A 16,514-nucleotide genomic window follows, 5' to 3' on the forward strand; every position below is an offset into this window, starting at 1 on the left:
TAATTCATATAATTATTTACACCTTATCAAAAAGAAAAATTATGCATTTCCAAGGCTTTTACCTTATTACTATTCTTAGTTGAATAATGTTAGAGATCCCCTTTTTTCCCTCCAAAGTTAGGAAGGGAGACGGGGAAACTCACACACATGGGTACTATAGGGGCTTGAATCCAAGACCATTTAGGAGCACGGTGAGGACCATTTGAGATCCCACTCTTTATTATCCAAGCTCTATTAAATATGTGGTTTTAGATACGTAGTACAAATTGGCAATTGCTTTAAATATTTCAAATATGATATGAATTAGTCTATGAATTTTAGTTCAAGTGACATGAAATGAATAAGATGGTGATACAAATTTTAGAATTAGTGGGAAATTAATTACCAAAAACAAAGACATTTTGTAGGAAATTCAATGTCCATTTATCTTATTCAATACAATTATTGGTCCAAAAGGCCTTGGATAGTCAAAAAGAAAAGAGAAGAAATAGCCAACAAGATCTAACCCAATGGAAAAGGATTTTAACATATAGACAAGTGGTCTCATATTCGAATTCTTATGGCATCTTGGTAGTGAGTGTGAGAAACTCCCTCTTTTTATAGTTTAGATTATCGCTTGTATCTTTTTTATTTAAAAAGTATATAACTTATGATAAGGTGCTTGAAATTATTGGCATTTTGCTAATACCACACACCCAACCCAACCCATCCTGCCGGAGAAGAACATAACCATTATGCCCTCAAGAGGAAGAAGATGCCAAAGCCAAAGCCAAAACCCACCCAAAGCTGCGTACCCCTTACGTCCCTTTCTTTCACTATTTTTCATTTTTTCTATTCTTAAAAGCAAACCTTTTCCTTCACAATTCACCAAAACGATTCATATAGTCGTTGCCATTTTTCCAACTCTTCCACGAGTCTTTTTCTTCTCTCAAAACCCAATTCCCGTTTCCCTCAATTAGCTCGGATTTCATTTTCTCACATCCATTTTGTTCATTTCCCAATCTCTCTTCAATTGACAATAAGAATTTGGTCATGTGGCTGAGACTGAGAATTGATCTTGAATTACCATGAAGGGTCCTTGTAGAGAAGGCTGCTGCTGCTGCATGCAAGCATGGACGAATTGCCAGGGTCATTGGGCACCAGTGCCAGCTTGGCTCTGCGCTTCGGCCAGACCATCTTCTCCACTGCCTCCCTTCTCTTCATGTGCTTGGACATCCAGTTCTACAGCTACACAGCTTTCTGGTAGTTTCAAAATTCTTCAACTTTGGCTTTTTTTAGTTGAATTTCATCCAACCCTTTTGTGATCCTATCTTGTTCTTCAGCACCCATATCTTTGTTTTTGAATTTGATGGAAATTATTTTTTGTTACCTTGGTGCGCTATTGGAAACTGTCCAGATGATTGGTTTTGGTTTATTCTCTCTGAATTTTGACTTTTTGAGCAACTAGCAAGCAAGCAAATATTTTGATAATTATTGTAGAGAAGAAGGTGTCTTGTATTGAATTTCGAAAATTTTGACTAGATAATATGGACATGGGAAGGTTTACTTTGTGTGTATACGTTTGAATCAAAGTTAGATTGTGTCATTTTCGGTTTTCAACAGCTTTGAATTCTGGTTAGAACATTGTTGATCATTAACATATAATTATCTGGTTGTGTGTCCCTTAAGATGTGAAATCTGGTTTACAGACAGTGGGAAGCCAAATCTCTCAGCCTTCAAACTTTGAAGTGTTAACTTTCATGATAATGCAATAAGATTTCATTAGCTATAACATCCTTTCTACAGCTTTAGGCATATATGTCTGAGACAACATTTGCTAAAATTGGGGGCTTGATTTTTTTTCTAAACCATGTATACTAATGTGTTTGGGAAATAGAAAGAAAGAGAAAATGGGAGAATGTAGTCCAATTTTACTACTCTGAAATTGTAACCTGAGCTTTTTTTCCTGAAGGAAAAAATATCGCCAAATTGAAATTCATGTAGTTTCAACTGCTCTTAGTTGACTTTTTTCCCGCAAGGCTAATTTGCATATCTGTGGCATTGATGTTTCTAAATTCATTAATTTAGTCTTTGTGAATCAAGTTCTAGGATCTAAACTAATAATATTTCCAAAGAAGTCTAACCATGTTTGTACTTGTATTGATTCCCATTTTCTTGACCTACTCCTGATCAATAGCCTCTCTATTGGTGTTGAGTGGGTTCTGGAACCTGTTAAATATTGCCGTCTCTGAAAGAGGCTTCTTGGGTAGGGCTGGAATTTGAGGTTTAAGAAATTGTCCACCCTTAAAGCCAAACAAAGCCAAAAGACACTTGGGACAACATTGTTGGTTTTTCTCTTTGCTAAGCTGTAAAATCAATGGAATGCAAGGATTACATAGCGCTATTTTGAATTGTCTGTAAGCCATTATCAGAGATTTTCTGTCTCATTAATTCAAGTATGCAACGATGTAGGAGATGAAAGTACTCTTGGTCATCAGAAATTCTTCTATTAATCTTAGTAACCCTTACATTGCTTTGTTGATGCTGCAGTTATTTGGTGACAGTAATGGGTTTGGTAGTTCCATGGGGCATGACTTTGGTGATAGTGGATGCCTACTCTGTCTTTGTTAAATGTTTGCCTCGTCAACCAAGAATACTTATAATCATCATTCTAGGAGACTTGGTATGTGGCTTTCATAAATTTGTTTATTTCATGAAGAACTTTGCAGTTTCTTCCTTCTCCCAAGTGTAAAACAAATGTTTGTTCATTTTATCACAGGCCTTATCGTATCTCTCACTCGCTGCAGCCTGCTCGACAGCTAGTACAACAAATTTCCTACTTGATTCCGGTAAATCGTACTGCCCGGCAAAGTTATGTACTAGATATCAGTTATCCGCTGCAATGGCTTTCCTTTCTTGGTTCCTTTCACTCGGTTCCGCTCTGTTCAATCTTTGGCTTCTTCCTTCTTTGTAATGATCCGGTGGCTGTTGTGGTATACGGCAAATGAACTCTGCCAAGATTAAAAGAGTTATGTCAAGTGCATAAATTTTGGGAGAAACAAATGGGGTCGTTGTGAGATGAAGCTTAAAGATTTTCAAAGTTATTCTATTGAATTGTATTTTATTGAACAAATAGAAGGGAAAAAAACTCACCTTTTTTTGGTTTGCTTGTATATAACATTTATACCTGAAACCCTACTTCTCAAATCTTCATACGTGCAAATTCCTACCTTGTGTAACTATTTTGGCAAGAAGTGTTACATATTTCAGCATTAGTTCCTGCCTGCCTTAGAGGATTTGATTGACATGATTTATGTTTTATGGAAAAGCAAGAAAATGCTTGATACATGCCTTATTATATGGTCATTGTGTTTAGAACCTACTGTTTATGTGGCATTGCATCACCGTATCACAAACTATCAATTTAAAATCACACATTAAAATTAAAATTCACATGATTAATGATTCAAATTTACAGTTAAATGACGGATTGACAAAACAATATCTATGATTAAATAAATAAATAAATAACCATTAGTCCAAACCAAATGGCACCCCCAAAACCTTTATATTTCTAATAACATGGTATATATAATTTCAAAAAACCGTTACATCTACCATTCCCTCAAAACCAAATGCCCAACCGCCATGTCCTTCACCGCCAAATGCCCGACCGTTGTTTCCCGCCTCAAAAACCCTCTCTTTCACCATCACTCTCTGCACACCACTGTCCCTCAAAATCCCACGAATTTCACCCAAAATTTCAAGAGCCCCACGCACCAAACCCTGCACCACCTCCTAGAGCAATGCTCCTCCATGAGAGAACTCAAGCAACTCCACGCCCAAATCATCCTCCATAGCCTCACCAATGAAAACCTCACCCTCGGAAAATTCATCTCCTTCTGCTCCGTCAACCACGCCGGCAACCTCCACTACGCTCAGCTTTTGTTCGACCATGTTCATGAACCCAATAAGTTTATGTACAATAGTCTCATAAGGGGCTACTCAAATAGTGATGACCCATTTAAGGCTTTCTCGCTGTACTGCCAAATGGTTCGTTCAGGGCATTCGCCGAACGAGTTTACGTTACCCTTTGTTCTTAAGGTTTGTGCTGGGCAGTCTGCGTATTGGGAATCTGTGGTTGTTCATGGTCAGGCGATTAAAAGAGGAATTGGGTCTCAAGTTTGCGTGCAAAATGCTCTTATTAATGTCTACGGTGTTTGTGGGTCTATCCGGAGCGCTCGGAATGTGTTTGACGATATGTCCGAGAGGAGTCTGGTTTCGTGGAATTCGATGATAGGCGGGTATGCTAGAATGGGTTCATGCAAGGGAGCTTTTTTATTGTTTAGGGAGATGAGAGATTTAGGGGTTGGGCCTGATAAGTTTACCTTGGTTAATTTACTTTCTGTTTGTTCACAGTCTTGTGATTTAGAATTGGGACGGTATGTGCATCTTTATATTGAGGTTAGTGGGATTGAAGTTGATCAAATTCTGAGAAATGCTCTTCTGGATATGTATGCTAAGTGTGGCCATTTGCACTTGGCACAAACGATTTTTTATCGAATGACTCACAAAAATGTGGTTTCATGGACGTCAATGGTTAGTGCATATGCTAAACATGGGCTCATTGAATTTGCCCAGGAATTTTTTGATCAGATGCCACTGAAAAATGTGGTTTCGTGGAATTCAATGATTTCATATTATGTCCGAGAAGGCCAATGCAGGGCTGCCTTGGATCTCTTCCAAAGAATGCTTAATTCTGGTGCGTTGCCTGATGAAGCTACCTTGGTTTTCATCCTTTCAGCCTGTAGTCAAATTGGTGATTTGGTCATTGGAAAGAAAACCCACAGTTACATTTGCAACAGCAATGTCGCACCCAGTGTAACTCTTTTTAATTCCCTTATAGACATGTATGCAAAATGTGGTGCTGTTGGAATCGCCATGGACCTCTTTACTCAGATACCAGAAAAGAATGTAGTATCATGGAACGTTATCATTGGGGCCCTTGCACTGCACGGTTGTGGATTCGAAGCAATTAGGATATTCAAACAGATGCAAGCAGGTGGAATCTGGCCCGATGAGATCACCTTCACTGGATTGCTTTCTGCTTGTAGTCACAGCGGTCTTCTAGACATGGGGCGATATTACTTTGAAAGAATGGAGTCTATTTACAGAATATCACCTGAAATTGAGCACTATGCTTGTATGGTTGATCTGCTGGGGCGAGGGGGGTTTTTGGAAGAAGCAATTAGGCTGTTAATAGGAATGCCAATGAAGCCCGATATTGTTATTTGGGGTGCTTTGCTTGGTGCTTGTAGGATCCATGGAAATGTAGATTTAGGCAAACAAATTCTGAAGCAGCTTTTAGAGTTGGAAGGACATGGTTCTGGGCTTTATGTACTTCTCTCGAACATATTTGGTGAAGCTCACAGATGGGAAGATGTTAAGAAGATCAGGAAACTAATAAAAGATGGTGGAGTCATAAAGAGTAGAGCAGTGAGCTCCATTGAAATTGATGGCTGTGTTTATGAATTTATGGTTGATGACAAGAGACATGAAACTTCAAGCAGTATATACTCCATGCTTGATCAATTAACAGATCATCTAAAGTCTACTGGGTATGCTCCAAGTACATTTTTGGATATAGAGTAATTGTAGTGCTGCTGTATCAGTAAGTTAAAACCCTTAAACCCTCTGATATTTATTACACTTTTTAATGACTTGCAAACAGGCATCGACTGCTTGTGTTTTTTGTACCAAAATCATTGGGGAGAAACTCGCATTAACTACTTTGCTTTTGGAAATCAAGTTGAAGATTTCTTCGTATAGTCTAAATGGTCAAGTGATTAGCTACTCCCGACCGACGTGAAAAGATGTTGGTCTAGTTTTTAGTTACTGACTGACTGTATAAAAGTGGAAATTCAATCCTTGGGGTTCTTAAGTTGAGTGTGTGAACAGTAAATGTGCCAAGATATTAAGTTGCAGCTGATCTTATGCAATTAAAATTATCACAGAACTAATGAATATCCTACTTCAACTGAGTAGGACATGTGTTATGTAACAAGAAGAAATATATTCTACAAGCTGGTTTCTTCCTTTCAGGATGTTCTGTGATTCATGCCATGTCGGATGATCAAGATATGCAGAAGATGGGGAGGCTTGCCTCCTCGTTCCCTTTAACCTATGCCAGTGTGGAATTAAGATTACAGAACAGAGCTTGAGCAACTGAATTCAGACTATTTCTAGCTCAGGAAAAGAATCATTAACATGGAAAACATGCCACAAGAACCTGATACTAAGTGATGCATCATGGTCATCACCAATAATGTTAGAAGACGAATTCAACAAATGTGAAAAGGCACATTGAAAACTATGAGTGCGTAACAAAACTTGGAAGGATGACCACAACCAACTTGCAGGTCACAAAACCAGTTGCGAGCGCTTCTTTTCACTACTTTTTTCTTGACGAATGAATAATCTGTTTTCCTTTTTATATGTTCAGAGCTTCAGTCAAGCTGCAGCTCATAGGTTGTGCAGCGGCTGCAGACGGATGGGAACAACTAGAACTTCCTTATAAGTTTTATTCAATATTATCGAATGCAAAGTAAGTATATATTTGTTCCTTTTCCTTCTGTCAAATTGTGTGTCAATTTATTAAGAGAAACTTTTGGATTATTGGGCATTATCCAATCTTTTTCTCTGCAGCTATATAGTCAAAAGAAAATCCAAAGTACAATCTTACCAAATCATACTGAGCCAACCAAGGAAAGAAGAAGGAAGGGCACATCCAATCCAAGGTATCTCCTTTTTGTTATATTTTTAATGGTGTCAGTTGTCTTGTCGAATAAATACGAGGGATAGGGGACAAAAATTCCTTGTATCTGTTCAAAATTTGTGTATTATTTAGCATTCAACCCTTTGATAATGCAGAACCAATTTGACCATGGAAGGGAGGTCTTCCCAAATCTTGAGCGGCTATAAGAGGTGGGGCCTTGACAACCATGCATGGATAAAGTGCTCTGGATCGAAGAACTTTCATGGTAATGACATTGGCCAACTTTATTATTATCAAATTCTGCAATGATAAAAATATATACTAAAGCGATATGTTGTCCGGCCTTTAAAAGTTTTTCAAATCTAACAACTGTGGTTTAGTATTAGTTAGATCGGATTCTTTTCAAGGGTTTGTCTGAATTCATAATCCACACATAATTGAGTAGGATTTGCTTTTATCCGGTTGGTAGGGTTCATTGTTTGTGTTGCCAACATGTCTGCATCAAATATAATTGATTTAGCAAACAAGAGAAAAACGTCGAAGCCAAAAATAAAATAAGATAGTTTGAAATTCATACTCATTAATGAATCAGATTTATTCATGCATGGAATGGAAGTATCCCCGATAATTCATAAGCAATAGTTTATTATCACAAAATTAAGTGCACATACATCTGGGCTAAGCCCAAATGAAAGCAGAGCCCAATAGATGGCAGAAAAGTCATCGGTGATAAGACATTGTTTTTGTCGAAAAAACCATTCTTTTGAAAGCACCTACAAGGCTGCATGCACGTGTATTGTAGAATTTTGTGGGGGGATGGGAGAGCTGAAGAAGCTTCAAGGAAAGAAAGGTTAGGGTTAGGAAATTGATGTGGGACATGTCAATAATTAAACCTATAAAGTAGCATTCATGTATTAAGTATTATAAAATAATACTGAGAACAATTAGTCGCTAATCTTTCAGACAAAGCATGGGGTTTAGATGTATTATATTATATTAAGCATTAAAGGGGGCCAACTAGCGAGCTCGTCTAACTAAAATGAAAAACATAAACATATCTAACAAACAATTAACAAAAGACATCACATTCCACGAACTCCATTGCCTGTGTGGTATTGTCGGGAGTTTGAGCCCTTGGAGACAGTTCTATAGAATATGTTATTTCAATTATTTGGTAGTAACAGGATCCATAATTGGTGATCATTTTCTCTCTCTCTCTCTCTGTGTAATGTGTGACAATTAAATTGAGTCCAATAGAACATGCATGGCAAACTGGTATTTTCTTCTTTTCTTTAGAAATTTATTAGTTTGGATGTGTTGCTAGTGTCTGAGGGATTACTGTGAGCACATGAATAATTTGATTTGTCATAATAGCTTCTTACAACCTTCCCCCCTATCCTCCAACCACACTTTCAACTGCAATTACACTCTTTTAGCTCATCAAAGGGTGATGTAACAATATGCTTAGAAATCCTTTCTCAATGGATTTATATGACAAACATATATCTTCAATGTACGGACTTATAATGTTATCTTGTTTTGAAAATTTTGACATGTTATGTTGCGAAACTATTGATATAATAACTGTGCAATGTTATGATAGCATGTTGATCTTGATGAGGACAAAAGGACATCGTTTTTTTGTTAATTTTTATCATGTATACGGTACTACTATAGCACAATGGACATTAATGTAGAACTGTAATTAAATTTGCAGGAAGAAGTGTGTGGGTTGAAGCATAGCTAGCTAATAGAAACAGTAAAGGGCGGCCGAGTTTGGATGGATTTGAAGAATAAGTTAAAACAAAAAAAAAAACAAAAAAAGGAAGAAGCTTGGCACCGGGATACATGGAGCATGCAGATTGCAGAGATGGGGCTCAAACCAGCAGACCCCCCAGAACAGCTTACGCCACCCTTTGTCGGATTGTTTGCAAATATACACATAATATTGCTACTTGTTGATTGAGTGTTGCACTTTCCAAGGCCCTTCTTTTCCACGTGCCCTTCCTCATGCCTTGCAGCGAAGCACCATGCCCACGTTTTCCTCTTCATTTTGGCCCTTTTCATTCTTCCAGTCTAATTCATTCTCTGCCTCTCTGGACACTGCTGCCCTTGGAGTTGCCCCAATTTCCCCCTAATTCGCCACTTGTAGACGTTGCAGTGTAGCAGCCACTCAATCTCTTTTTACGACCGACTGTATATTCACTCTTTCTTTCTTCTCTGTTAAATTACCCTCTTCCTCTTCCAATTTCACCTGCAGTTTTGTCTCTGGATTTTTGAGTGACAAGGCTCCTATCATCTCGCTCAACTGCTCCCATGTGAAAAATCTCTATGGAATGGGATATTTTGTGTCTTGGCAATGTGAATATCATGTGACAATTAGAAAGTGGCTCTAGGTTTTACAATTACAATCCATCTTTCTTTTACATTTTACTTTTCACAATGATGATATTTTAAACTACTCTAATTCGACCTCACGTGCAATAGGAGGGACACACTACATTTGCCATCTTTCTTTTACTTTTGGTTCTATGTAAAATGTTTCTAGTGTTGTAGTGGTAGAAGTCACTCTAGATTAGTATTGCCTTTTGTCTAATATTTCAAGAATGCATAAAGTTCTTTTTGAGTAGTGGAGTCCAAGGTTTACGAAAAGAAGACAAAAAAGTAGAAGTGGGAAAATAAAAGAGGAAGGTAGCGCATTTGCATGTACTTGAAACCTAACAAGCCCAAAGTTTTAGTGACCAAAATCTTCAAGGCTAAGAAAGGTTAAAAATGCAAAAATATCCAAAAGTGTAGTTATTTGGAGCAATTGCTCCTCTTTAGGAAAGTTTCTGAGTTTGAGTCATAATATATGTCCAATGTATGTGAATTTAGCTTACTATCGCCACTCTCAACAACAAAAAATCTTACTAAAAAAAAAGTTAAAAATCCACTTGGAACGTGTTTGGTAAGCACACATTATTGTAGGTATCGCTTTTGATGTGAGCATCTCTTTTTTGGTCTCCTTTCCGATGGATACTCAAAACCCATATAAAATGACTGTTTTGCAAACCCAAGGGAAGAAATGTTCTGGTTTTCAATTTTTAGTAAATAAGGACGATGATTAATATCAATACACTTGGATTTGTGCTTTGAAAAGGAAAATTATATTGATCTCATCATAAAAACTCTCCCACACCAACACAAAGGGGAAAGTGGGAAATATAATTGGAGCCATACGCTTAATATCTGTACAAAAATATAAAGTCTATAATATTATTAGTACCATCAAGATGAAGATAAAGATCAATATCATCATGCTTAGGTTAGGTGGGTCTCCCATGTTTCTTGAAAGGCCTTCCCAAGTTTAGCAAACCATTTTTCCTCCTTTTTACAGTATCTTTTCACATCACTCCCCTACTTATAGAAACTGCACTATTCAACACACAGTGAAGCACAGAGCGTAGTGGGCACTTGGTTTGAAGTCGTATCATTCACTCCTATCTCCCAATACCAGGTCCATACCATCATAGGTGGTCCAATAATACCAAAAGCGAAAAACAAGATAGTACAAAATGATTTGCAAACATTATAAACCCGAATCTTCGAATACGTAAAAATATCTGAATGTCATCCGTTTTCACGGACGTTGAATTTATATGATATGAATCGTGCATAAGCGACTGTCTTTAGCATAATCGGCAGATTTTACTGATATTTTCTTTGTTACTCATCAGAAGATAATATCACATGAGTCATATCCTTTTCCACAGTAAAAATGCAATAGCACAGAACTAGTACTACTAGTACTAGACTCTATGCAACAGAGGCTAGTCCCTGACCTCGTAATATAATCATGATAGGGGGTCATTTCTGAAGGACCCGAATTTCTTAACTCTCACAAAATCGGCACAAGCTGTCACCACCAACTTACAGCCTGGCTTTGGCCAAGCCCTGCCCACTTATCGAAAAAAACATTGCTTAGCTACACGACAAAATTCCGACGTGGCATCCCGGTTCAAATTACGAGCCCCCCTCCTCCCTCTATATATACCCTCTCTCTCTTCTCCACACCCTCCGTGCTTCTCCTTCAAGTCTCTCTCTCATCTCTCTCTCTCTCTCTCTCTCTTAACTCTCTGAGAATCCAAACTCAAATCCGAAACTTCCAAGACCCGATTTCGATCCAAAATGGGTATTTGCAACTCGTCCGGGTCGACCCAAGTGGCCACGGCCAAGCTGATCCTACAAGACGGGAAATTACAAGAATACCCGTACCCAGTAAAGGTTTCCTACGTGCTTCAAAAGAACCCGGCCTCCTTTATCTGCAACGCGGACGAGATGGACTTCGACGACATCGTTCAGGCCGTTAATGAGAACGAGGAGCTCCAACCGGGCCAGCTCTACTTCGCTTTGCCACTCAGCTGGCTCAAGCATCCATTGCAGGCGGAGGAGATGGCCGCATTGGCCGTCAAAGCCAGCTCCGCTCTTATGAAGAGTGGGGGTGAGAAATGCGGGTGTCGCCGCAATTCGGTGTCGCCGGTGATAATTTCGGGCGAGGAGGTCAAGGATCGCCGGCGAGTGGTCCCCGCCGGTGGTGCGTCGAGGAGGGGGAGGGGTAGTGGAGGAAACAGACGGTTTGCGGCGTTGTTGGGTGCGATTCCGGAGTAGGGGTAGTTTGGGAATTTCAAGAAAGGGTATTTGTGTAAATACATTGTAATGATCTGTGATTAGTGGGTCGGTAGATTTACTGGATGGTATTTTTGTTTTGAGAGCTTTATTTGTTCTGTCAGCCATTTGGGGGTTGTATTACAATTTTGCCCCTGACTGGTTTTGAGAAATATGAAAAAAAAAAGGAAGAAAAAACAACCATACAGACAAAATTACTTGGCGTCCAAGATTTAAATTGACTGAGCAGATGCAAACAATTAAATTTGGGAACAATATTAATGCGTACGTTACAATTCACCAAATTACTTTTTTTTTATTGCTATCACACATTACACTGTTATTGACAGGAATATAGGAGCTCCTACTTAAGAAGGGAAATATTTTCCTTAAAAATAGTTAGCTAATAGAGATATTAACTCTTTCGGGTTTTTCACATATATTCTCTATACTATAAAAATAAAATAAAAAACACTCTGGTGCGCTTTTAAATGGAAAAATAGTGACACACTAGTTGAAGATATTTTTCTCAAAGTGTTTTCGTATCAAATATGTAGTTGTCAAAGGTGTTTTTTTTTAAATTTCTAATTTACTAAAATAAAGAATGTGGTATATCAAAACAACCAAAGGGCACTTAATAATTCACTTGATTATTTGAACTGTGTTTTGGATTCTTTCTTTTGGGGTGCTTTTGGTACTTTTGACAAAATTGCAGCAAAGTAAAACCATTTGCGTATGCATAGGCATTCTGTGAGGTGAGTTGAAAAGTGCTTTTAAATAAGTTGATGGAAGTAGAGAAAGAAAGTGACAATGATGTTTAATTTATTAACAAGAGAGGACCAAGGTTTCTTTTGACTTCTCCTTTGGGTTGAATAATATCTTGATGTCAATCTCATCTGTGAGTGTGTTATTGTTAACGGAAATAAAGAAAGTGCTTTTTCAATAAGTCACTTTTACGCGGAAAGGGTAGGAGGATGGTGAGAGCAGCAGGAGGAAGTGCGTAAATTAATTGGATTTGGAAGCTAATTCCAGGGTCCAAGCAGGCTGCTAATTAAACAACACGGTATTGGTTTATTTAGATTGGAAGTACCGAAATTCTTTACAGCTGTAGTAGTTTATAGTAGTACACCATCAATCATCATCGTACAATGGATGTGTTCTAGGGATTTATGACACATTAATTTCCTTCTCTTCTTCTAGACTTTTCAAACATAGTTTGTATTTGTTATCTCGAATCGATTATGTTTTTTTTCATATACTAAATATGGTATATGAATCGGGTGATATAATTCATATTAACAATCTGATTTGCAGAACGTGTATTATTATCTCAAACAGACTTACGTCATCGTTGTTATTCAACCACGCACTTAAACTTATTATCTCGAATAATATTCTCTTACTAACTTATTTGACATTAACGGTTCAAATTTACAGTCTAATTCACAGCTAACAAATTGAAGGAACATTTTGCAATAACATATTAGATGTTTGATGTTAGGGGTTTTTAGATCTAGGTCCAAAACGATTTGCTGTCATTGAGTTTAGTCCTCGTGTTTTTGGTTTTAGATGTAGATCCTTTGACATTTATTACTTTTTTGTTGTGTCGATTTTACCCTTTAAGGTAAATAAGGAGAACACATTGAAAATCTAAATTTAATGCATTATTTCCTTGAAATTGAATTCCAAATTTTGAATTTTGATTTTTTTTTCCTTGATAATATTCCTAATATATAGATAAAATACAATTTAATCAATAAAAAGTAAAGACTCACATATTATACAAATCGATCAGACAAGCACCCACATTAAATTATGTACCTGACATACAGGTAAATAATGTTAATACATACAGGTATATATGTACCTGCCTTATAGGTATATATATACCTGCCTTACAGGTAAGTATTTTTTTCTTGAGTTTTCTTAAGCAGTTTTCTAGAGGTTCATATTTATATACATACGTACATGTCTTCCATGGATTTTTATCTCAGTTGAGTTTGAAGATCCATACCAAGATATTATATGAGTTCAATTAGCTGGGCTAGAGGGTATAACTACCTAGACTAGAGGTATGAAGTTTTTATGAACTCTTATTACAAATTTTGATGTCGGTATACCTTGGGAAAATTTCAGAATTCAATAAATAGATTTGCAATTAAATTCAAATCAAATATGATAATTAATATCCTACAAATCAATAACTTACCAGTTTTAGGAATTCATAATTTACCTTATTTATGTTTTAGGTGCATAACTGGAACAAAAAATAAAAAATATAAAAAAGTAAATATCAATAAATTGAAATAGGCATATAATCTTATGTGGCGCAAAAGTCAAAGGATTTGGATCAACAACAATTTCTGCGTGGATTGCACCCAAAGTCTCTCCTCATAATTGGACTTATGCCAAATTTTCTATTGATGTTAAAGGTTAAGAAATGATGATGAAAAATGTGAATGTGCATAATGGCATTGGCATATCTTGTCAAAAACCATGCATGATGTTGAATTGATGAGTGCAGATAGACAACGATATGTCATGGGTCATGTTTTGATCTCTTGGCCTCGTTCATGGGGTGTGTTTTGTTTGCCATATTGTTTGGATGCTAAGTTTGTTGAAAGCAGCAGAGTTGAGGAAGCTCACTCACGACAGTGAGTGGGTGTCTGCGTGTGAGCTAGCTCCACCATTTTTGCATGGGATGCTTTGTAAGTTTGTACAGAGCTGACAGCTGTAACGATATGCTTCGTCCAATCGGATCCACTAGGGTTTCAAAGTTTGATGTGCTCACTCATCAATCATACACGCAAGTCTAGTAAGAAAGATGGGCTTGAAATTTTCAATAATTGAAAGTCATCCTCTGGGGTAGGTAACTACGTACGAAGCTGGCTAGGTCACAATTGCCCTAACAAATATATAATCTTTTATTTTGTTTATGAAAGTAGGACTTCGTAATTGTTTGGTAAATACTGGGATTGAACTTATTAAATTTCATACTCGTGCTCGTCTATTGTGTCTGGTAAGTTTCGTTTAAAGAAACGAAGCTCGGGCTAATTTAGACTAATTAGTTCCAATTTGGTACCATACCATTAAACGAAGTGGAATTTTATGCTAAATACGAAATGTGAAATGTAAACAAGTTCACCAACAATTGGCAATTAATACATACAACTTACCATATACAAGTGGGAGAAGAAAAACCCCAAGAAGGGGAACAGCTTGAACAATCATCATCATTCTACAAAGTTTATTGGGGGACCATTGACCAATTCCAACAAATTATCATCATTACCCAGAACCTAACAAAGTGGTCCTCAGCAAATCAAAGAAAAAAAAATTTAAAGTAATTAACTTTGGTGGTCCTCCTGATCAGGTTCTCGTGAGTTGGTCCATTCATGGTGGTGACATAGATAGATAGTACTGTAAAACTATAGATAGAATATTAATCACACTATAATTAACAATGTTTAAATGCATATGTATGGGTGCCCCTATTGTTGCTCCTCGATTTCCCCATTAAGAATCTTTCTATGAAAAAACAACTAGGCAACTGATGATGAGGAAAACTCGTTTTACTTACGTGTAGTTGATGTGGCCGGATAATTGGTAGACTTTTCTGAATAATTGATCAAGCTTTGAATTGAATCAATATTGATTAGTTATAACCAACTACTTGAATTTGTTTAAATTTATGTTTAAGATAGAAATTCTATTTTGCGAGATGTGAGACAGTCGGGCAACTTGTGCATGTTAATTGCCCGGCTACCTCACGTCTAGACGGGATTCAGCTTCTCTAGTTTTACCTATATTATTCACCAATAATGTAGTTCGATCTCATCCAACAATTACAATTGGACGATATGCAAGCACAATTAGCCATATTGGTGAAATAACACTATACAAGTCTGCAACTCGTACTGATCAGAGTCCAAAGCAGAGGAAAATAGTAGGTTTGGTTAAAATCTCAAGCACATTATATGTTACTTCTGCACCAAGAACAAGGAACCGGACGGTTTGGAATTTAGTATAGAGGCTTCAAATCGCTGTCCTCCACTAAAAAGCTTCTTTTTATGTGTTTGTTTGAGAGTGGGAAGATTCCAAGCTTGTTACTTTAACTCCAATCCAAAAGAGCCCTATGCTTCTCTATGTAAGTAGGCATATATATGCATGAATTTCATTTTTCTAGCTTTGACAATTTACTTGTTTTAGCTTGCCTCCATTATTTTCCAACTTCAAGCTTTTTGGTCCCCACTCTCTTTTCTTTTCCCTGTGTGCTTCAATTCACGGTTCACATTGCTTTGATAGTAGATTCCTTGGATCCAGCTGTTGATCACAATATTCATGGACTATATAATTTTTGTAAAATTTGTACTCCATTTCCTGCCTCTACCCACCAGTACCCATTTTTCTACATTACGAATCCACCAACAGATGTGGATGGAGACAATGACAAGAGCAATGTAAAGGAAAAGTATCATGACTTATTCTGTTATCATGTATAAAGTGTTAAAAGACAAAATTTCGAATACATGTAATCACATGCAAATCACACATATAAAGTGAGTTTTGAATAATTTTTATACATATGGTGGTTCGAAACTTAGAACATCTGAATTTACAATTAACTGGCTTTGTGCTCGCCATTTTACTATTGGGTTATTAGTGCTAGTGTTGATTATCTTTTAGAAGTTGCATATGTAAATTCATCACTCACTTCTTGCATATGTAATCGTAAATGTGGAACAAATATTGTAACGATCAATCATTTTCTCACTTCTTTACAAGGTTTTTCCTGTCAGTTTTCTCTCAAAACTATCTGAATAACTACTGTTCTGTATAATTATTCGATCCTGAATGGATCGATGGTGGCGTTTTTTCTTAGCAAATGAAAAAATGATGCACAACTGTTCCCAATCTAAAGCAAGAAAGGTATAGGAGAGGTGGCTAACTCGAGCAGTGAATCTCAAAGTTAGACAAAGGCATAATTTACAAGAAGTAACAAAAGGAAAAGGTGTTAGCACAAGAAGTTCAAAAGGGGAAAAAAATAGTTTTAAGATGTACTTGGCGTTGCTTTATTTTCAATTCACACCTTTTAGCTATTGCTTTTGCTTTGCTT

General features: G+C 37.0%; 3 protein-coding genes across 3 annotated transcripts; all 3 read left to right on the plus strand.

The window, feature by feature from the left end:
- Positions 1–694: 694 nt before the first annotated feature.
- Positions 695–3,254, plus strand: LOC110752938 (CASP-like protein ARALYDRAFT_485429). Its single transcript, XM_021953707.2, has 3 exons — positions 695–1,242; positions 2,530–2,662; positions 2,759–3,254. The coding sequence occupies exons 1-3, from the start codon at positions 1,112–1,114 to the stop codon at positions 2,951–2,953; spliced, it is 459 nt and encodes a 152-aa protein (XP_021809399.1). The 5' UTR covers positions 695–1,111; the 3' UTR covers positions 2,954–3,254.
- Positions 3,255–3,592: 338 nt separating this feature from the next.
- On the plus strand, positions 3,593–9,267 carry LOC110752953 (pentatricopeptide repeat-containing protein At2g22410, mitochondrial-like). The gene is made up of 6 exons (XM_088255903.1): positions 3,593–5,597; positions 5,711–6,398; positions 6,482–6,583; positions 6,685–6,776; positions 6,910–7,019; positions 8,472–9,267. Exons 1-2 carry the CDS (start codon positions 3,628–3,630, stop codon positions 5,763–5,765), a joined length of 2,025 nt encoding a protein of 674 aa, XP_088112029.1. The 5' UTR covers positions 3,593–3,627; the 3' UTR covers positions 5,766–6,398; positions 6,482–6,583; positions 6,685–6,776; positions 6,910–7,019; positions 8,472–9,267.
- Positions 9,268–10,796: 1,529 nt separating this feature from the next.
- Positions 10,797–11,500, plus strand: LOC110752961 (HTH-type transcriptional regulator). The gene has a single exon (XM_021953745.2). The coding sequence runs from the start codon at positions 10,922–10,924 to the stop codon at positions 11,399–11,401; it is 480 nt and encodes a 159-aa protein (XP_021809437.2). The 5' UTR covers positions 10,797–10,921; the 3' UTR covers positions 11,402–11,500.
- Positions 11,501–16,514: the final 5,014 nt, after the last annotated feature.

This window comes from Prunus avium, chromosome 7 (genome assembly GCF_965620075.1).
Source record: "Prunus avium chromosome 7, drPruAviu1.hap1.1, whole genome shotgun sequence".
In the NCBI taxonomy this organism is placed as follows: Eukaryota; Viridiplantae; Streptophyta; class Magnoliopsida; order Rosales; family Rosaceae; genus Prunus; species Prunus avium.